We start from the raw sequence: 19,787 nt of genomic DNA on the forward strand, positions 1-19,787 counted from the left end.
TGGGCCGAAACAAATCCACCTGAGTCTCCCTTCCAACGACTCAGTCATACCAGCACATACCGTTTCCACGCGCTTCACCACGCCTTCCAAGTCATTCCGCTTTCCCAGTCTACTGATATAGTCCACGCGCTGCGCGCCGGATGCGCATCAATTTTGGCTAGCAAACTCCATTTCACAGCATCCCTGCGACGCCTACGACCAACCTATCGCCAGCACCGACTGGACAGCGCAGAAATTGCCACACAGTTGTTAAACAATCCAACGAGAGTCACCCTCCAGAGCCTTCGCCTGAATCTCCTTAAGCCCCTCCGATGGCTCTCTCCAATACCGCCAAGCCCAAGGCTCTCAAGCCCCTTACCCTCAACACTAAAATTACTCATATGCGCCTCCCCCTCGCACCACTCATCTCCCTCTCGCACGGCGCGACGCATCCTGCCTTCCCGAAGACCTTCTTGCACTTCTGGCTGCTCACCGAAGACGAGCTGGACGACATGATGCGCTTCTACGACCAAGCGGCGCCGAACCGGAATATGTTTTCATCGTGCTATCCCGTGCCGGTGGAGTACGATCTTGAGTTTCTCGAGCGGCGGCCAGCTTCCTCCTCCACTTCCACCTCCACTTCCACCTCCACTTCCACCTCCACTTCCACCTCCACTTCCACTTCCTCTTCCTCTTCATCTGCACCTTCCTCTGCCTCGTCGACCGCGTCATCGGGAGTGGACCTCCCGTCTGTGCTAGGAAAGCGCCAGCGGTCGCGACCAGCAGAGCTGGCGCCTTCACCAGCCCCGCCGGCACTGGATCTGGGTTCCTCAGCAGATGAGGAGGAGTACCATCTTAGCGACCACGACCGCCTCGCGATCAAGCGGCGCAAGTTCGGCAAGTTCATTGGCATTCGCGGGTGCGAGACGCCGCGAGAGGAGGTGCTGTTAAGGTTGCGGTTCATGCAGCGCCGCATCAGGCGGAGTGTGGAGGATGAGATGAGGTTGAACGAGGAGGCGGAACGGGGGTGGATGGGGAGGAAGTGGGTTTAGGTATCAGGGCTCTTGCAAATACTGTCTGATTTCGATGTGTTCATGTGGGTGCTCTGGAGTGCGCCGTTTGAACATGCTGCTTTCGATGTGCGACCCTAGCTAAGAAGGGGCGGCCGGCGGATGTCTGATTGCTTGCAAGGTGTTTATGCGGATCTGTTGCTGTTCAGCGATGTATTTAGCCGGGTGTTGAAGTCAGTATGAGCGATTAGTCTGCACGGGAGTTTGACTGTTAATGATATATTATTTTAACATGGTCGCCCGGATCATACACTTTTTCAAACACCTTGTGTTGCCATTTTTCAGTTCCTGACTGCATTAGTTTGCGCTTCGGGATTACAGCTTCAGATCCCTAATGCCACCAACAACCTCGTCCTGCGGACTCGTCATATCCGCCTCCCGCTTCAATGCCCTGCCATTGCTGCTCTGCTCGCTGTACTTCGGCAGCCCAACATGCGCATTGATCCAGTCCAGCACAACAGTATGCCACAGCAAGCTGTTTTCCCGGTTCAGCACCCAATGGTTCTCATCCGGGAACGTCAAGAACTGGCTCTCGACGCCCTTGTCCTGCAACAAATGGAAGGCCGCCAAGCCCTCGCTAATCGTCAGGCGGTAGTCCAGCTCGGAGTGTATGATGAGATGAGGAGTCGCCCAGTTATGAGTGAAGCGGGCCGGGTCCCAGCGCAGCCAGTTCTCGGTATTGTTCCAGAACGGACCACCGAACTCACGCTCGGGGAAGTAAAGCTCCTCGGAGGCCATTTGGCCGGCCATGCTGAAGACGCCGTCGTGCGTGACGAGGGCTTTGAAGACGCGGCCGAGGTCGTGGCCTTGGATCCAGTTCATCATGTATCCGCTGTCGCCAAAGTCAGTGCTCATGCGTTGGTAAGAACAAGATTTAAGGAGGAGACCGCTTACCCATATGACGCGCCTAGAGCGACGGCCCGGTCAGTGTCGATATAGTTCATATTTTGAGAGATATACTCCCAGCCCAGAACGAGATCCTCGTACGGCAGGCCGCCCCATTGATTCTGGATAGCGTCTGTGAAGGCTTGACCGTAGCCGGTGCTACCCGTCGGGTTCGGCGCGACGACAACGTAACCCTGCTCGGCGAAGACGGCAGGATTCCAGCGCGTGCTCCAACTGTCTTCCCAGGCACTTTGCGGACCACCATGAATGAGGTATGCGAGCGGATATGTGGCGTTTTCCTTGAAAGTAGAGGGCTTGAAAACCCAAGCGTGGATGCGGGTGCCGTTAGCCGCACCTGGCCACCAGACTTCAGACACCTGCGATCTGGAGAGACCGAACGCAGTGCCGTTTCGCGAGTTCGAAGATACTACTCTTTGGATGCCCGTCGCATCAGGCGATACAAGATAGTACGCGCTGTTGTCCACGAGGCTTGTGCCGGAAACGAAGACGTCACCGGTGGAGAGTGGTCTGATAGAGTTAAAACTCCCTTGCTTAGCCAGTAGCTGCGGTAGTCGCGAGCCTGCGCCAGTATTTACGGACAGCGACCACAAAGGCACTGAGCCAAGGTCATCGGCAAGGAGATACAGAGTCTGCCCGTCGTGGCTCCAGGCGATACTGGAGGGACTGCGATCCCACTGACCGATACCATCCGCTGTAGCCAGCATAGGTACAATCGAGTCCGGCCGCCCGACATCTGGGACGATGAAGATTTGGTTCTTGTCTGATTCGTAGCCGTTCTGCCGCATCTTCAGGAAAGCAGCGCTCATGCCGTTTGGAGAGAAGACTGGTGAAGACGCAGCACTATCGAAGCCGGGCACGCTAATGTTGACTGGGGCCGGTGCGGTCGTCTCGCTAAACGTCAGTCTACTGTAGTAGACGTTCATCTTGGTGTTCGTTGCTGGGTTCAGGTCGGGATCTCTCGCGACAAATATCAACCCGCTGGTGCTGATATCGAAGTGGTCGGTGCCTCCAAAAGGCGGCACTGGAGACTCTAACTCGGTCCCCTTAAGAGCATTGACCGGATCCGACATCGCGTAGCTATTCCCTGATGTGCTGTTGCTACTGCCTCTGGAGAGCTTGGCAAAAAAGATAGCGTTTCGATTCGGTGTAATCCAGGTATCCCAGTGCCGCACAAACATTGCTCTGTATAGCCTTCCGGATGATGTAGGGGCAGGAGCCTTTTCGGCGTTGTACAAAGAGCCGTCCGGCTTTGCGAGAGCCGCGAAGGCAATGGCGTACGAGCCATCCTCAAGGGCCGCAAGCTTTACGCTACTAGCTGATGCATCGATGTTGCCGGCGGTGTAGTTGCTGCAATACTGTTAGCGTATCGTTAATGAAGCCTTGGTTGTTGACAGAGTAAATGCAGAAGAGGTGAACAAAGAAGTGAGGAGACATGGAACATGATACGTTAACACGTAAGGCGTACATGGGGAGAGTGAAGGTCAGAAGCCGATCGAGTACCAGGGACATGGTTTTGCAACGATAGAACCCGTTCTTCCGGTATACACCAACACTCCCGAGCTCTCCACGCCGATGCGCCTATGATACTACTGTTCAAGCTTCGATTCAATGGATCTGCACAGATTTTTTCATAGTACTCTGGTGCAACTGGACTTCCTCAATGAGGTGGGAGTCATCGGATGAATTAAGCGCCCAAGCATCAAGAGCTCTCACCTATTAGCAAAATCGTTGGTAGGTCCAACAAGAACATCAGTAGTCCCGTTGCTCCCAGATACCAGCATCAGAACCTGGTCTCCGATCCAATTCGGCTCACTCCCACCAGCATCGGTAAGAACAGTCGACTCTTGCGTCGCGGTGTCGAGGACTCGAACTTCCGAGCCGCCGGAATGCTCTGCGAAAGAGTATGTCGAAACGGTGTATAGGACTTTGGAACCGTTTGCATTGGGCACGCCGGCGGAGCGACGCGGGGCGCTGAGGAGGACCTCCGGCGTGAATCTGGCGGCGCGGATGGTCATGGCTAGGATAGAGAATATTAGGAGGAGAGTTTGAGAGCGGCCTGCCCGTAGAGACGCCATCTTCAGCTTTGGGACGCCTGAACGTAATGGCAAAAACTTGGTACAGCAGCGCAAAACTGCGGTTGCGGCAGGGAAATGTACATGGGTGAACTCTGAGATATATCTCCCAGCGTCAAGGATCAGACATTGAGAAAAACTGACGTGGGAGCCGATGAGAACCTGCAGGCGGTCGTACGAAGCATGGTAGAGTATGCACCTACCTGAACAGAGAGTGATAGACGAATGGCCAGTGATGCAACCGTGCCGGTACGATGAGCAGAAGAGGAGCGTGGTCACGTTGATTCAACCGACCTTCCCAGTCAAGCTCGACTGCCCACAGATGGCTGCAGATTCAGTGGGGAAAGCGAATGCTTGCAGGCGGACGCTGGGTTTCTTTCAGGAAGGTGACTCGCGGCTTCCCCGCAACGGTTGGCGGGATGGCTGATCTGCAAGGGGCAAAACGCTTGGTGGCGCCGGTTGGCACGATAAAGCTTGTTGGCCTGTATCCCAAGGCTTGGATCGAGGCTTCTATCTACGATGAATGAGTTTTGAAGTAAGCAAGTCGGCCTTTATCAGGTGTAGAGTTATGAGATTGTATCGTAGCAGTACAAGTTTGCAATCCATGGTCGAGCTGCCAACAGAGAAAGGCTGACAGTTCGATATCAACGCACTCACCTAGCATATTGTCCTTTGATCGTTGATGTTTGAGCCGATTTGAGGCAGTTGCACCGGGCCATTGAGGATGTGCTGGTGTTTTGCACCGTAAGCACTCCGCCGTACGCCAGTGCAACGGCACAGGTCCAGAAAGATGAACGTGAGGGCCGGAGCGGCCGCCAGCAAAGTAGCGCAGGTAGAATACTGACTAACGCGAGCGAGCCATATTGTTCCTGCGTTTTCAAATCCGCTGCCATACTACGAATAGCGACATATTCCAGACGTGGTAGTGCATGCCCCTTCCATAGGACCCCCGCCGATTTCCACGAAGCACAGGTTACGTGCCCCTAACAGCGAAACTTAAGAGCTCTCCAGCTTCCAACATTGACGAATAGTGGATCCGCTGCTCCGAACCACTCAATCTACACATTGGCCGAGATGACCGGCCCGCCAAAGGAGAAACACAACCGATCCACGGTGACCGATCTTGGAAGCCCCTTCGTTATCCCTACCGGAATATAAGGTAGACAGATCCTGACCCGAGCGCCCTTACAAAATACCCCAAATGAAACGAGATCCACCATTACTCTGCACCGCCGTCCTGAGGCAGTCCTTCAATCACCTCTTCGACCAGACTGATTAGCTCGTCTACGTCCGGTCTCTCCGCCGGCTCGACCCGTAAACATCTCCTCACAACGTCTTTCACCGCAGGCGTAATACCCTCCTCTGATTTAGCCTTCTGCTTCCCTCTGGCAGGCGCCTCGTCAGGAAATCTCCAATCGCCGCCAAGCACACAAAGGCTCAGACTCCCGCCTGTCTCCTCCGAGCGTGCTTCGAACGGCGATTTGCCTACGAGACACGCGTACAGCGTGCAGCCTAGCGACCAGATGTCTACTTTCGTGTCGATGGTGCTGCCTGTCTTGACGTCGAACAGTTCAGGGGCTCGGTACGGCATCGTCGAGTGCTCCGCAGCCTGGTCCTGGACTTGCAGTGCGAGCGATCGGGATGTTATCGATGTGGGCGCGGGAGCTAGAGAACCCAGGTCCATCAGGATCGGTGTCTGCCCATCATCTGAAATCATGATGTTGCCTGAAACACCTCACATCAGCTGCCTTCTCCAACAATGCACCCTCTCACGGCACACTCACCAGGCTTGATATCCCTATGCGCATACGCCCTCTCCTCACCAGCCTTCACCCCCTCCTGACTCCTCGTGACCTCCCCCTCCATCAACGGTTCTTGCTCCAGCTCGAGATCGTCGCCCGCAGCCTCACCCCGCGGACTTCGCTGCCGCCTCTTTCCCATGTTCATTTCCACCTCTTCCCCTGCCTCCCTATCCGCCCTCGCAGCCTCTCTCCGCACGCCCCTAGCCTTGCGTTCACTCGCCTCCCCACCCGGGCCCTTCTTCACCCTATAGTGATGCATCGCCTTCAGCGCCCTACACACACCAAGAAACAGCACCATGAGCCTCCTTTCGGGAAATGTAGTATGGTTGACCAAGTTCGCATTGATCATGTCCTGCAGATTCCCTCGGCGGTAGTACGGCAGCAGGATATAGACAGTCTTAGCGCCGGGGTCGGACTTATCGGACTCGACGGAGTGGTCGATAGCGCGGATAATGTTGGGGTGCGGAGCGAAGAGGGAGTAGGCCTCTACTTCTTTGAGGGCCTGCGAAACGGACTCTTGGCCGAAGGGGCAGCGGATCTTTTTCAGGGCGTAGAGTGTGCTGGTGCTGGTGTCTTGGACAAGGTAGACGTAGGAGAAGCCGCCCTGAAGGTTCAGTGTCAGTCGAAAGTACGCTCTTTGGGACACGTCAAGTGGAAGCTTACCTCGCCGAGTAGGCGCAGGATCTTGAAGCTCTTGTTGTTTATGCGTAATTGGGGGGAGCCGGGGAAGCACGACATGCAATTGGTGAGCGAATAGACCAGGTCGAGGAAGTAAGACGCTGCGGCCGACATGGTGGTGGTAATGCGCTGAACTCGAGGGTATGGAGCTATTCGCAAGGGGGTAATGCGGCGCGGGCTCTGGCGCAGAGGTCAGATTGCGATGGAAGTGGAGCAAGAATCTATCTCTTGCTTTAGAAATACGGTGAGTGGTCACAGGTCAGTTGCAACATGCGCAATGCGGTAAAGGATGGTTCAGCGAAGATGAGAGCACCGAGCTGGAATGATGGATCTCCTGGCCTGAGGCACGACCTGCGAGCGCCAGTGGGAACTAGACGCTAGTGCTCCATCCCCGGAAACATGTGCAATCACGTGCTCTATAACGACAACCTTCTATCTGGGAGTCGGGGGTCCATGTCCTTGTTGTTGCGTGAGACAGACAGCTTGCAAGATCACTGGGCTCGTGGAGAAGCCAGCTCTTAGTTTTCCGCCCGTGTCGCAAGACGCCCACGCCCATCCGAAAGGAAAGTGAAGAATGCATGCTGGAGCGTGTTGTAGAATTATAATAATTAAGGGTTGATTAGGAGGGCTCTGTAGGTAATCCAATAAGTACGAATGCTCCTGCAGTCGCAATCTATGTGTACAGGATATCATCCGCTGTCCCCAACACCGCCGTCCCCAGACCGTCAGCGCCATTCCAAAAGATGACACCCTAAGAATTCAAAAAGCGTCTTCATATGGACAATTAGTCGCATCATGCCCGTCTCTCTCGCACAGCGCGCACCACTTGTTCGGATCCGCAGCGCTGCTCCCCTTGCCCGGCACCAGCGAGGCATCGAAAGGGTTAGGCAACGGTGCCGTTGGTGGACCGCCGGGAGAGATTGCCTTCTTCCCCGGCGTCAGTGGCGCAGGAAGATCATCATCCGAGGAGACCGAGAGATTCTTGAGAGCGGCAGCGACCACGTCTCTGCCAGTCCTCTTACCATCGGGAGTCCTAGCAGAGGTTGTTCCATTGCTCATCGCTGAGCAATTGAGGATGTCGTGGCCTCCAGTTTCGCAGATTTCGCACCAGAGAGCGCTCTCCCCTGTTGAAGACTGAGTCTCTGACTCGGCCATCGGTGGTAGTTGCGAGGCGTCGTGGCGGCGAGCATCCGCTGAATCGCGCCAGCTGGCGAGCGTTCCCTTGGAATCGCGACCTGACAAGCGCTTGTCCTGCTGCGCTGTCCGATCAGACATGGGGTTGCTCATCATGCTGTTTCTCTGCTCAGCCGGTATACCAGATTCCCTCCGTAGGCGGTCGAGGTCGCGCTCAAGTTCCTCTTCTCGGAAGGTCTTCCGCTCAACAAGACCTTGGAGCTCCTTCTTTTCTCTTTCCAGCCGACTTACTGTCTCACGCGACTCATTTGCCGCAGCACTCGGAAATGTGCCGTTTCGCTGCAGGGGCGATGTCGGGCTGTTCGAATTACCCAGATCCGGATCTGAGCTGAGAGAATGTATGATAGCTTTCAGTCCACGAATCTCATCGTCCCTCTGTTCTACTTCTCGTGTCGAGGCTCCAGGACTCAGAGGGCCATCCATCGCGGTACCGGCATTCTTCAGCGCAGCAGTCGCTTTCTCGCGTTCTCGCCTGAGCTCCGAGCGCCCTCTCTCTACCTCGCCGCGCAAAAACTCCACTTCGCCCCTAGCTTCGGCTTCACCTCTCCGCGCATCTTCCAACCCCTCTTCGAGCTCCTGCACAAGCTCCTCAAGCTGCTTTAGCTGCCGGGCGACACTCTCGACGTCCTCGCCACGCTCCTGTAGCTCTCTGACCTCCTGCATCAAATCTTCGACCCTCTTCTCATACACCCGTTCTGTCTCGGCACTCGCCATCTCGAGCGTGTCAATCGTGCTCCTAAAATCCGCTCTATGGGCGTCAAACTCCGCGGTCAACATGGCGATCTTCTCGTTCTTCTCTCTGATAACCGCTCGTAGCTGCGTCGCATCTGCATCCTCCTCGACCCCTCGTGAGCTCCGACTCTGGTGCGCCTCCTCTTTCGCCATCAGCGTTTGAAGTTCAGCGAGACTGCCCTCCATCTCGGTCAAACTGGCTGCCTGCTCTTTCAACTGCTTATCCCGCTCCTCGAGCTTCTTGTTCAGCCGCCGTATTTCCTCTTGCGGTTGGCCCGACACAGGTCTGGTCTTAGGAAGTCCAACAGGCGTCGTCTCTCCATCTTCCTCTATCGGTGTATGATGACCCAACCTCGATCCAGTGCGCGAGAACGGCCGAGACGGCACTGGCGTCCGTCCCTTAGGTGTTCCCGCCCTGCCAGGCGCTGGGCTCGGCGTGAAGCGCGGCGCGCCACTGACGCTCTTGGAGAAGGCGGCTGGCGCTATCGAGCCGCCTCTGCTAGGCGTGGGCGCTAGGTTTGGCTGCTTGCGGAACGGTGACTCGGGCCGAGCTAGCGACGGCCTGGTTTTGGGTTTGAAGAGGGGACTCGGTGCTCTTGCGCCAGGGCCGACGGACTGTGAGAACTTTGGTACGGCGGCTTTTGGCGGGGTGTACCCGTTGCTTGGAGAGACTCCATTGCCGTGGACATTGTAGTTGGTCAACGAGGGGGTCGGAGGGGTGGACAGGAAGGTATCGGAGGAGTGACTAGGCGATGCGCGTTTCGAGGCGCGGTGGAGAGGGAGGAAGATGCCTGCGCCTGGAACTGAAGTTGTAAAGTAGCGTATCCTACACTTTGTCAGTTTCCGCGCAAGATCTGTGATGTGACCCGTATACCTACCCATCGACGTCTCCATCGTTCTTGCCCCTAGCAGCATACTCTCTGCTCAGCTCTACACCAGCAAACGCGCCCTTCTTGCCTTTCACAGTCCCAATGAACTTGACAGCTCCATGCATCCCTCCGGGCACGTCCACAATATCTCCTACCTCAAGATCTCTACCGTCGCCACCCACCATCTTCGCGAGGGGCGTGCTAGGTCCAGATCCGCCAGCGGTCAGAGCGCTCAGGCTTGCTTTGCGGTGAGCCATAGCGGCGCCATGGGGAACGGTGAGATTGGGCGAGGAGGCTGTGTTGATACTTTGGCTTGCGAGGGAGGGCCGGTTCGACGGAAGCCGGCGGGGTGTTTGCAGGGCCATTGCGGATATGTGAGGTTGCGGCTATCTGCCTCTTAAGGTCATCGAATCACTGGGGATATATAAATGGTACGGAGTAGGGTGTCTGAGAATGTTTATTGTGTGTCAGAGAGCAGGGGTAAGGCTGAAGCGTTGGAAGCGCTGCCAAGAGCGACACGTTGGCACGTGAGAGTCATCTGATATCGTAATTGATTCCAGCAACCAAGCTTGTATCCTTCATTCAATTGCTGTGTTGAGGTAGATCGATTCGAGAGAAATTTGCGTATAGTCTTGCAGTTCAAGACGCAGTCCACGACCTCGATCACCTCACAGCTTCTTACCTCATTCAAAAGCGGACACTAACACTATGTCGCCTACTGCAAGCTAATGTACATGACCACCCAGATATCCTGTCCAGCGCCAGCGTGAACGCAGCTCCTTCCCTAGATAGTGTCTCCGCCTTCGAAGCCCGTTTTCTTACTCCTGCTTCATCAACTTCCTGATCATCCGCCATTGAAGAACTTCACCGGACTGCTTGATGTCGCAGCAACCTATTACCATCATCGGTGCGGGTATAGCAGGCCTTACTCTTGGAAGATGTCTTCTCAAACGCGGTATATCAACCGTCCTGCTGGAAAGGATGACTTCATCGCCGAGACATTCATACGGTATCACACTACATCCATCTGCGTATCAACCTCTGCTCAGAGTCCTGGACATGGATGAATCGACCTTCCGACGACGGACAGCCGTGGATGGGCCGATCGGTGGCAATGGACGCATCGATGTTGATGCAGTTGCTCATAAGGATGAGGTTCAGTCAGCGTCCTTCCGTGCCAATCGCGAGAGTTTCGAGCGCCTCTTGCGCGAAGGTCTCGACGTGAGATGGGAGCATGCTCTCGCCGAGATTCAGACGAAACCTGATGGTGTCATACTCAACATGCAAAACGGTCAAAAGATTGTGGAGAAATTCGTCGTCGGCGCGGACGGGCCGCACTCGAATACACGCATAACACTTCTGCCAAAAGTAGAACTAAAGGTTTTACCAGTAGTGGCGTTTAATGGCAAACGACGCGTGAAGCAAAGACTGTTTCACGAAATCTACGCACCCCACATGAAAGACTCGAATATAGTGGAAGCCAGGAAGAACGGCGCGCTACTGCATGTGTCAGTGAACGAGAATGCGGGTGATTCGGTGAGTGTCAGTTGGATATACTCACGGCTATCGCATGGCTCAAGCGACCCGCTACACAAACCCAACCGTCCCGTTGCTGGTGCCACGGACATCCCGGAGAAGTTCTACGACGAGATCGGCGCTCTCAAGGATCTCGAGCAGCCCTTTGCGGACATCTTTGACGAGGAAAAGCTCAGAGACGAGAGAGTGCTGCATTGGCTGATGCGTACTGTTATGATCCCGCTTTCCGAACTGCAAGCGCTGGCGAAGCAGGATGTTATCTTCCTTGGGGATTCAGTACATGCTCAGCCTATTTTAGGTGGATGGGGCGCGAACGCCGCGATCAAAGACGCGATTGAGCTGGCGGAGCACATTGCGAAGAACGGTAGTAAAGGAGTTGCCGATTGGTACGAGGCGAGGTATGCAATGTGGAGTGCGGATGTTGAAAAGAGCGAGAAGATGATCATGGAGATGCACCAAGGGCAGAAGTGTACTCTTTAAGCAGTTTGACTACCTACGAAGGCCACTAGACCGGACTCAGACTTTCCCATTCTTCAGACTGAGCGACTACCTGTTACAGACATTATGGGGATCTAAACGATAGTAGATCTCCTTATCTCATTAGACGTTCCCGGGATGTTTTGTAGTTGAGGATAGAGGTTATCGAGCAAGGCGTATAGCTAAAATACAAGTGCGATGTCAAGGACTCATTCTTTAACTGGAACAAAGTAAGAAGTCCAATATTACGAAGGGTGCTTCTGCGTTGAGCCACCTCGGTAAGGCTTCAAAATCGGTGAAACTTAACCATATTCACCAGGCCTCTCACGGTCCTTACCTTGGGCGTTCTCGCCGCCAAACATGCCTGCAACTCGTTCGTAGGGTCCTCAACGTCTCCGCCCATACCTTCAATCCAGCTGCATCATCATGTTTACTTAAGATTTCGTTTGAATGATTACCGCATTTGCCTAGCAGTCCGTGGTTTTAGTCTTACTCCATCGCTCGGCGCTGCACGGATTCGTTTTCCGAACCTCGGCCCTTCGTCGTACTCAGCTCCCCACTATACCTACCAAACACCTTCAACTCCAATATGCTTTACCACCGCAAACATGGCCGGGGCCGTACGCCAACCGATTGACGTCGCCTCGCTCGAGCGCTACATCGCCAGTAATGTCCCGGAGATCAAGGTGCCGATTGACGTGAAGCAGGTAATCTAAAACTCAAGCGGCGGAGTAGCAGAGCTACATAGGGCTAACAATAAGCAGTTCGGCTATGGCCAGTCGAATCCGACATACCAGCTCACAGACAGCGCCGGCCGCAAGTATGTGATGCGCAAGAAGCCGCCGGGGAAGCTGCTCTCCAAGACTGCACACAAGGTCGACCGCGAATACCGCATTATTCACGCGCTCGAGAACACAGATGTCCCGGTGCCGAAGGCATACTGTCTATGTAAGGATGAGAGCGTTATTGGGACGGACTTCTACATTATGGAGTTCCTGGATGGGAGGATATTCGAGGATCCCGCGTTACCAGAGGTGTCGCCTCAGGACAGGACAGAAATGTAAGAAACATCTCAGGAGCCAATACCATATCACTGTCAGGCGGCCTTACTGACTAACAACAGGTGGCACTCCGCCATCCGCACCCTCGCAAAGTTCCACAGCGTCTCCCCCGCCTCCGTCAACATGACCTCCTTCGGCAAGCTGTCTGGCTTCTACAACCGGCAGCTCGCGACCTTCAACACCATCTCCGAAGCCCAGGCACAAGCCGTCGACGTCGAGACCAAGGAGCCCGTTGGCAAGATCCCGCATTTCGACGAGATGGTCCGGTTCTTCAGCGATCCGAAGACGCAGCCGAAGGATAGAGCGACGTTTGTGCATGGCGATTATAAGATTGACAATCTGGTGTTTCATAAGACTGAGCCGAGGGTTATTGGCATCTTGGAGTGAGTTGACTCGCACGTCAGAAGAAACAGGATTAGTGCTGATTATTGGGTGTAGCTGGGAGATGTCGACGATAGGTCATCCACTGTCGGACCTCTGCAACCTGCTCACGCCCTACGTCACGGCGGTCTCACCGAGAGCCATCGAGATTGGGCGCGGTAGCAAGGCCTTCCAGCCAGGCGCTACCGAGGGTCTGCCGGCTAAGGAGCAGCTGGTAGACTGGTACATAGAAGTAGCAGGGTGGGACCCCAAGCCAGACTTGACCTGGGGAGATGCGTTCGGAATTTACAGAGGTTCCATCATCATGCAGGGAATCGCGGCGAGATACGCGCTGCGGCAGGCAAGCAGCCTGAAAGCGAAGGACTATGCGGTGCAGATGGCGCCCTTTGCAGAAGTTGCCTGGAGCCTAATAGAGGAGTGGAAGAAGGATCATGAGAGGGCGAGATTATAGACAAATAGTAAATATGGAGAAACATTTTCATGCTGTAGACTATGGAGCAGGACGCTCCCATTGTATTGCCTTTTGCTGTGAGCTGAGATAGGTCCCTATTAAAGGCCGTGCTAAACATCCGTTCTCTTGTGGTCTCTGGGATACAGAGAGCTAGTCATCTTTGACCGTGGGTTCTCTTACCCATTGAACTCAGGGGCACATAGTGAGCAGCGCAGCGAGCTGACGCATATCCTTTCTCCCTTGGCCTTCCTCATCATGCCGACCGGATCTACCCGTTCGCGACGCTTCATCTGCCACCCTGGTGGCGGTCGTCTCCACCAATGCGCTCAAGAGCCTGCTCAAGACATCAGTACGCCGTCGCGGTGGGTACATAAATGACGAGCCATGGACTCTGCGACGAGGGGTCCCATACCTCAAGCATAACCACCGAATTTCCACGTATGACGACCATACCAATTTTGACTTTCTCCCCGCCTGCTTTCTCCTCTACCGCTTCGTCCAGCACGATGTTCAAGAAGACCTAGGAGGGAGGTCGCAAATTAGCCTTCCTGCCTAGGGAATGGGATGGGAGCCTGATCGGTAGGGGATGGGCGGAGCGACAGGTTCGAAACAGCAATATCGTTGAGGGTACGTACATCGTAACCACGCAGCACGCCGATGACCTTGCGGCTGCCATTGAGCTGGACGAAGAGACGCTTGTCGAGGTACTATGCGCGCGTCAGCCGGGGGCCTTGATAGCATTTTCAGCAAAATGTATCTTTTGGCTGGGGTGTTCACGTGGCTACATACCTTCTTGAGCTCTGGTTGTGCTTGAGGCATTTCGTGATATGGTGTGTTCGTGTGGTGAGAATTGAAATATGAAGCTCGACTGAAGTCACGTTGCGGTCTGATGCGGAAAGTCTGCCGAGATCAATCGCGCTTCACCATCGCACTGTCCCGTCGACCTGAACACATACTGTAATCTACTGCGTGGCATAACTATTCTACTAGACACAGCATCCCACTCTGCTGTTCACCTGCCGCAAAATTCCTCGCCCTACCCTCAACATGAAGAAATCCTTCGCCGCACGCCGTGTGCCCCGCAGAATCGTCCAAGATGAAGACAACGACACCAGCAAAGAGAGCCCAGGCACGCCCGGAGCTGCAGCAGAGGAGCCATCAGGTCAGTTCCATTGCATCCTAGCATAACGTCCTCCTGTTCTGACGTCCGCCTCGCAGAATCAGCCAGCTGATGAAGCTCTGTAGAACCCGTAGTAAAACGACCTTCCCTAGCCCTCAAACCCAAGAAAACCTCCAAACTACGCCTATCCTTCGGTGCCAGTGAGAGTAGTGCAGAGGCCGGCAGTGAAGGCGACGATGGCTCCGTGTTTGCGCTCAAGAAATCAAACCTCAGTCGGCTAGCGATAGAGCGCAACGCCGAGCGCACAGCCCTACGAACATCGCTATCCTCTGAGCGCCTGCCCTTCCGAGCCGGCGTGGAAGACAGACCAAGCTACACTAAAGAAGCGCTGGCAGAGCTGCAAAGCTCCACGCCTACCACGCCTAGAGACCTACAGCCGCTAGATACGGACGACCTAGCCAACGAGGCCAAAACGCTCGATATCGCATCCAAGTTCGGCAATACCGTCGCCCGCCGCACGCCTGACGTCTCCTCCTCAGCCATCCCGACAGACGCCGAGATTCGCGAGAAGAAAGCACGGCGCGCGCGCCTCGCGAAGGAACAAGCCGCCAACCCCTTGCTCGACTCAGACGAAGAGCCAAACGACGACGACGACGACATATCCGATGACGAGTTCCGCCAGAATCGCAACGAGATATCTCTCCGACCCGATGATAAATATCCAGAGACGCGCCTTATACGCGATGACGAGGACATCGCCGAAGGCTTCGAAGACTACGTCGATGATGGTAAGATAAATCTCGGGCGCAAGGCCGAGCACGAGGCGGAGAGGAAGCGGCGGGCGGAGATGGCGGATCTCATAGCAGATGCGGAGGGCGATCCTTCGGGCGACGAGGAAATGGACGACTCGGAGGCGGAGCGCAATGCCGCATACGAGGCAGCACAGACGAAGGCGGGCGCCTACGCGGGGCAGAGGGAACGGATCGAAGAAGCACGAAGACCGAAGACGCCGCCGAAGATCACGCCGGTACCCGAGCTGAGCGTCGTGCTGGAGAGGTTGAAAGGGGCGCTGAGAAGCGCCCAAGAGGCGCAAGCGACAAGAGCGCGGAGGGTGGGGGAGCTGGAGAGAGAGAAGGCGGAGATTGCGGAGAGGGAAGCGTGGATTCAGGGGCAATTGAAGGAGGCGGGGGAGAGGTATGAGAAACTGAGGATTGAGGCGGGACTAGGGGGTGGGACGGGGACGCCGGTGGATGGGATGGGTGGGGGACCGCTGGTTTTGCAAAGGGGTTTGGAGAGTCTGGGGAATACACCATTGCCGGTCGGCGGTGGGATGAGCGACGGTAGTGATGCGTGATCAGGCCGATGAGACTCAAATATAGTCCCATATGCTGCTGCGGAACAGCGTTTGCCTGCTCGAAGATGCTTCTCTGCAGCTCTGGAAGACAACTGGCGCAGTAATAAACCTCCCTTGATACTCACACCCACGTCTATGGCTATCACGCCATCCATTCAAAAACAGCTTCAGGTTGAGAGAAAAAGTCACGTGCCCTACTCTACGCGTCCTCGCCCGAAAACGCGTCTCGCTCCTCCTAAGCTCACATCCAAACCCTCCCCTTACAGACGCAGCAACAATGGCCGACGAAACAGCAGCAACGCCCTCCGTAACCCACGAACCGCCCTCCCTTCCCGCCTCCCCCCTCCCCAAACGCACCAAAGTCATCGACGCCGCCCTCGCCGGCCCCTTCCCCACAGACAGCGGCACCGCAACGCCCACACCGCTCGCCATGTCCACATCCGCTTCTTCCGCTCTGTACCACGCAACGTCTCCAGCAACAATGGGCGTGAAGTCCGCGCCCAAGGAAGCCCCAATCCCAGTTCTGCAGGTGCAGAAGCTCTCGGAGAAGGGCCGCACGCCGACGAGGGCCAGCGCACTGGCGGCTGGGTATGATGTCTACAGTGCTCGGGAGGCGGTGATTCCGGCGAGGGGGTGGGGGATGGTGGACACGGATGTTGCGGTGGGGGTGCCTGCCGGGACGTGTAAGTTCGGGTTTGGTCACTGTTGTTTCGGGCGTTCGAGGAAGGTCGTAAGTTGCTGATTATGGGTGCTAGACGGCCGCATCGCGCCGCGTTCAGGACTCGCGGCGAAACACGGCATCGGTGTCAATGCTGGGGTCATTGATGCGGACTATACGGGCCATGTGAGGGTTATACTCATGAACTTTAGCGATAAGGACTTTGAGGTTAAGGAGGGGGATCGGATTGCGCAGTTGATTGTTGAACGGGTAATGGTCTCTCCAAATCACGTTAGAATGCTAAGGTTGCCGTGTGCTGACTGTTCCATTGCAGATATACACGCCCGAGATCGTCGAAGTCGAACAGCTGCAAAGCAGCGACAGAGGCGCTGGCGGGTTTGGCAGCACGGGCGGCTTCGGGGGCGTCATTTCCAACGGCGCATAGCTTGCACGAGGACACATCAGCGGAGGCATGGAGTTAGGGGATTGCTATGCATAGGTATCTAGGCGCAGGTCTATTCAGATTGTGCTTAGAGGTGCTCAAAATAGACGCTTCAGTGATTTACTACACCACCACACCCCGTCAATTCCTTTGATTGGTGTTGTCGATATGGATCGCACTCTCCGACCCCTCACCCCCCAGATTCGTGATCCCCAGCTCATCCGGCTGCGGCTGTCCCACGCTCTGACCAACGTGCACACTCACCTCCTGCGCCTTGTACTTCTCCAGATCAGGCGGATGTCTCAGATCATCCACGTTCCTCACCAGCTTTACCTCCGCCGCTTTCGTGAGCCGCAGATGTCGTCTCATCTTCTCTTGACTCATGCCTTCTTTACCGCTATGCTGCCCCGCCCGCACATCGCTCATCTCCTCATCAAGCAGCTTCCGCTCCGCGTCCCAGGCGGCATAGGTTTTTCGCAAGACGGCCTGCATGCTTGCTAGCACCTTCTCTGCCGCCTTGGCCAGCGGTAGCTCTGTTGAGGGCACGTCGTCTGGACTGACCCATCGCTGTGCTTTGTTTATCCCCGCTTCGAACACCGCTTCACGTAGTCGCGCCACGGTAAGCGCAGCGAACATGTCGCCGGTGCCAGAGAAGAAGACAGGAAAAGCGGGTATATCGATGCGGAAGAGCCGAGGCGTATGGTCTGCGCGCGCGGTGCTGCCGACGATAGTAAGGGTGCCAGAATCATAGTCAGCGGAATACGGGACTGTAGTGCCGGACTCGGTGAATCGGAGCGATGTGATGATGATGTGCGGGATCTGATGAGTGCGGTGCAGGATCTGGATAGCTTCAGCGAGGGTGTCGAGGTCGCGGATCTTGGTGTCGGAGAGGAGCTCGGCCTCGAATTGATTGGGGAGGATCAGGTCGGCGTTGCGGAGGTGGGTTTTGTAGATGGAGACTTCTTCTTCGGGGATGTAGAGACGGCCTTCATCGCCCATTACTGGGTCAAGGACTGCATGAGGAGAGATTGGTCAGTCTCGCTCGTCGTGGCGCTTGCTGCTGACGGAGAATATACCCCAGAAGAATGAACCAGGCTTGGTTGTGGCGTGGAATTTTAGGTCCCTCCCTATTCTGCCAACAGCTTCTACCGCCTCTGCACTCGGTGTGTAGCCAGTTAGGAGCACGTCAAAGTCGGTGAGATTGGACTGCTTAAGGCCTTCGTAGAGTTCCGATATCTCTTCCGCGGTCGTCTTTCTGCCCTTGACCTGCTTGTAGGCCGTGTGATTGCCTAGTAATGGTTGTATAAGTACGGCGTGGCCATCGCGCGACTTTTCCACCTATGTGCGTCCTACTGTAATGGACGGTGTTGATAGCTGACACCTCGCAGCCCAGCGACTGCAGCACGAACGAGGCCATGGTGTTCCCGACATATCTGTATTCTGTCAGGGCCAGATGGTGTCGTAGGCGGCCTCTGTGCGCTTACCCGTATACGACCTGATCCCGTCAGTTTGGATGGCAGTCACGTAGCAGAGACGGACTCACATGGCTCGCAATAGCGAGAACACGTGTCTCTGGGATCTCTGAGTCCGAAGACATTGCTGGCAGCACGAACGCAACCGAAGAGAAAGACACACAAACAGATGCACGCGACAAGCACAGGATGCGAATGGACGTGATGGAAGTTTTTATGAGACTCGTTATCTGCGGACCCTGAGCTGTGACGTTGGTGGGGTCAATCTGATGCATGCGGCCCCGCCCTAGCTTGCCCGATTGCTCTCCGCAATGCTCTAGCCGCGAGAAAAGGATTTCAACTTGCCCCCATATCACCGCGTATCTATCTCATATTCAAACAAGCCGCTCTTTGCTGCTTCCACGAAAAACGCTATGCACGCAGGGAGATGTCCGGCAGCTCTTGGGGAGGGGATACCGCGGCCGACGATACGCCGCTTTAGCTGGCCGATCATTCTTCATCCCCAATCTGTAGGGAGTTTAGTATCATCCTAAATCAAGCATGGCGCGGGTTGACATACCTTTGGAGCCAGATAGAACCGCAAGTAGCTATTGTTCGCCAACCCGTACTCCACAAGCAGTGGCACCTCGTTGGAGAGGCAAAGCCTAACTTGGCCGGACAAGCCGCTAGCCTTGCAAAAGTTGACCAGGTATTTGAGCGAGAACGTCAATGCGACTGGCTCGGTGAGGTCTATCTCGACATTGAGGTCCGGCTTGTCGACATTGGTGTGACTTCGTAGCGTGACTGAACCCGAGCCGATGTCGCCCTGGCAGGCAAACTTGACGCCTTCCTTCGTGCACTCGATGGCAACTGTTATCACGTTAGCCTCCTGCTGGATTGGCAGCCCAAGAATGCTTACCAGACTCTGAGAGAGCCATCAGGTCCCTGCATATCCTCTGAAACTCTGCAGAAGGCATCTTGATAACAGCGGCATACTCCGTCTCCGGAATACCCAGATGCTCCTGATCAATGTCCATGAGCTTGATATCGTACTCGCTCAGCCGGTCGCTCTCGGAGCTTTCAAACACCAGGTTGACCACATCCGGCGCATCTTCCGCCTTCAGCGTCAGGATATCCTCGTTCTGCGCGCACCGAAGCACCTTCGTGAGGGAAGTGAGGTTGATGCCCAGGGCGATGTTCCGATCGCAGCGGAAGGGTGAGAAGCTCTCGGACTTGAGCATCATGGAGACGAGCGCAACGTGTGAGTTGTCCATGGCTTGTAGGGCGATGCCTGAGTCATTGCAGTCGAAGTTGCAGTCTTGGACGAGGTCCTTGATGGCGTCGACCACCTGTGGAGAGTGTCAGCTCCCATGTCGGACGATGAATGCGCGGCATTCACCTTCTTGAAGAGATTGGCCTGTTCTAAGCGTGCCTCAAGCACTGCGCCATACCGTTAGCTTTCCGCGCCTCTCAGCCGTGCGCTTGACATACTGATGGCAGTTGTGTATCGGAGGCCTTCTAGGGAACGATGCAGTGCAGAAGCGCGAGCGGTTT

The 19,787-nt window shown here is 55.5% G+C and overlaps 11 protein-coding genes across 11 annotated transcripts; 5 read left to right on the forward strand and 6 right to left on the reverse strand.

Moving 5' to 3' along the window:
- Nucleotides 1-311: 311 nt before the first annotated feature.
- W97_01276 (uncharacterized protein) lies at nt 312-1,031 on the forward strand (the record flags this gene model as incomplete). The annotated part of the gene is made up of 1 exon (XM_007779184.1): nt 312-1,031. The coding sequence occupies one exon, from the start codon at nt 312-314 to the stop codon at nt 1,029-1,031; it is 720 nt and encodes a 239-aa protein (XP_007777374.1).
- Nucleotides 1,032-1,364: 333 nt separating this feature from the next.
- On the reverse strand, nt 1,365-3,970 carry W97_01277 (uncharacterized protein; the record flags this gene model as incomplete). The annotated part of the gene is made up of 3 exons (XM_007779185.1): nt 1,365-1,881; nt 1,944-3,302; nt 3,669-3,970. 3 exons carry the CDS (start codon nt 3,968-3,970, stop codon nt 1,365-1,367), a joined length of 2,178 nt encoding a protein of 725 aa, XP_007777375.1.
- Nucleotides 3,971-5,246: 1,276 nt separating this feature from the next.
- Nucleotides 5,247-6,621, reverse strand: W97_01278 (NAK protein kinase; the record flags this gene model as incomplete). The annotated part of the gene is made up of 3 exons (XM_007779186.1): nt 5,247-5,752; nt 5,812-6,433; nt 6,493-6,621. The coding sequence occupies 3 exons, from the start codon at nt 6,619-6,621 to the stop codon at nt 5,247-5,249; spliced, it is 1,257 nt and encodes a 418-aa protein (XP_007777376.1).
- A 645-nt stretch (nt 6,622-7,266) lies between these two features.
- W97_01279 (uncharacterized protein) lies at nt 7,267-9,667 on the reverse strand (the record flags this gene model as incomplete). Its single annotated transcript, XM_007779187.1, has 2 exons — nt 7,267-9,259; nt 9,312-9,667. The coding sequence occupies 2 exons, from the start codon at nt 9,665-9,667 to the stop codon at nt 7,267-7,269; spliced, it is 2,349 nt and encodes a 782-aa protein (XP_007777377.1).
- A 616-nt stretch (nt 9,668-10,283) lies between these two features.
- Nucleotides 10,284-11,318, forward strand: W97_01280 (uncharacterized protein; the record flags this gene model as incomplete). Its single annotated transcript, XM_007779188.1, has 1 exon — nt 10,284-11,318. One exon carries the CDS (start codon nt 10,284-10,286, stop codon nt 11,316-11,318), a length of 1,035 nt encoding a protein of 344 aa, XP_007777378.1.
- Nucleotides 11,319-11,923: 605 nt separating this feature from the next.
- W97_01281 (phosphotransferase enzyme family domain-containing protein) lies at nt 11,924-13,208 on the forward strand (the record flags this gene model as incomplete). Its single annotated transcript, XM_007779189.1, has 4 exons — nt 11,924-12,022; nt 12,077-12,375; nt 12,439-12,759; nt 12,815-13,208. The coding sequence occupies 4 exons, from the start codon at nt 11,924-11,926 to the stop codon at nt 13,206-13,208; spliced, it is 1,113 nt and encodes a 370-aa protein (XP_007777379.1).
- Nucleotides 13,209-13,554: 346 nt separating this feature from the next.
- W97_01282 (small nuclear ribonucleoprotein G) lies at nt 13,555-14,027 on the reverse strand (the record flags this gene model as incomplete). The annotated part of the gene is made up of 3 exons (XM_007779190.1): nt 13,555-13,728; nt 13,844-13,915; nt 13,998-14,027. 3 exons carry the CDS (start codon nt 14,025-14,027, stop codon nt 13,555-13,557), a joined length of 276 nt encoding a protein of 91 aa, XP_007777380.1.
- Nucleotides 14,028-14,255: 228 nt separating this feature from the next.
- On the forward strand, nt 14,256-15,682 carry W97_01283 (uncharacterized protein; the record flags this gene model as incomplete). The annotated part of the gene is made up of 2 exons (XM_007779191.1): nt 14,256-14,370; nt 14,454-15,682. 2 exons carry the CDS (start codon nt 14,256-14,258, stop codon nt 15,680-15,682), a joined length of 1,344 nt encoding a protein of 447 aa, XP_007777381.1.
- Nucleotides 15,683-15,959: 277 nt separating this feature from the next.
- W97_01284 (uncharacterized protein) lies at nt 15,960-16,785 on the forward strand (the record flags this gene model as incomplete). Its single annotated transcript, XM_007779192.1, has 3 exons — nt 15,960-16,365; nt 16,438-16,610; nt 16,675-16,785. 3 exons carry the CDS (start codon nt 15,960-15,962, stop codon nt 16,783-16,785), a joined length of 690 nt encoding a protein of 229 aa, XP_007777382.1.
- A 138-nt stretch (nt 16,786-16,923) lies between these two features.
- Nucleotides 16,924-18,379, reverse strand: W97_01285 (uncharacterized protein; the record flags this gene model as incomplete). Its single annotated transcript, XM_007779193.1, has 5 exons — nt 16,924-17,795; nt 17,859-18,071; nt 18,136-18,215; nt 18,267-18,277; nt 18,326-18,379. 5 exons carry the CDS (start codon nt 18,377-18,379, stop codon nt 16,924-16,926), a joined length of 1,230 nt encoding a protein of 409 aa, XP_007777383.1.
- Nucleotides 18,380-18,743: 364 nt separating this feature from the next.
- W97_01286 (proliferating cell nuclear antigen) lies at nt 18,744-19,507 on the reverse strand (the record flags this gene model as incomplete). The annotated part of the gene is made up of 3 exons (XM_007779194.1): nt 18,744-18,761; nt 18,814-19,103; nt 19,153-19,507. The coding sequence occupies 3 exons, from the start codon at nt 19,505-19,507 to the stop codon at nt 18,744-18,746; spliced, it is 663 nt and encodes a 220-aa protein (XP_007777384.1).
- Nucleotides 19,508-19,787: the final 280 nt, after the last annotated feature.

The sequence above is a fragment of the Coniosporium apollinis genome, assembly GCF_000281105.1.
Source record: "Coniosporium apollinis CBS 100218 chromosome Unknown supercont1.4, whole genome shotgun sequence".
Taxonomy (NCBI): Eukaryota; Fungi; Ascomycota; class Dothideomycetes; genus Coniosporium; species Coniosporium apollinis.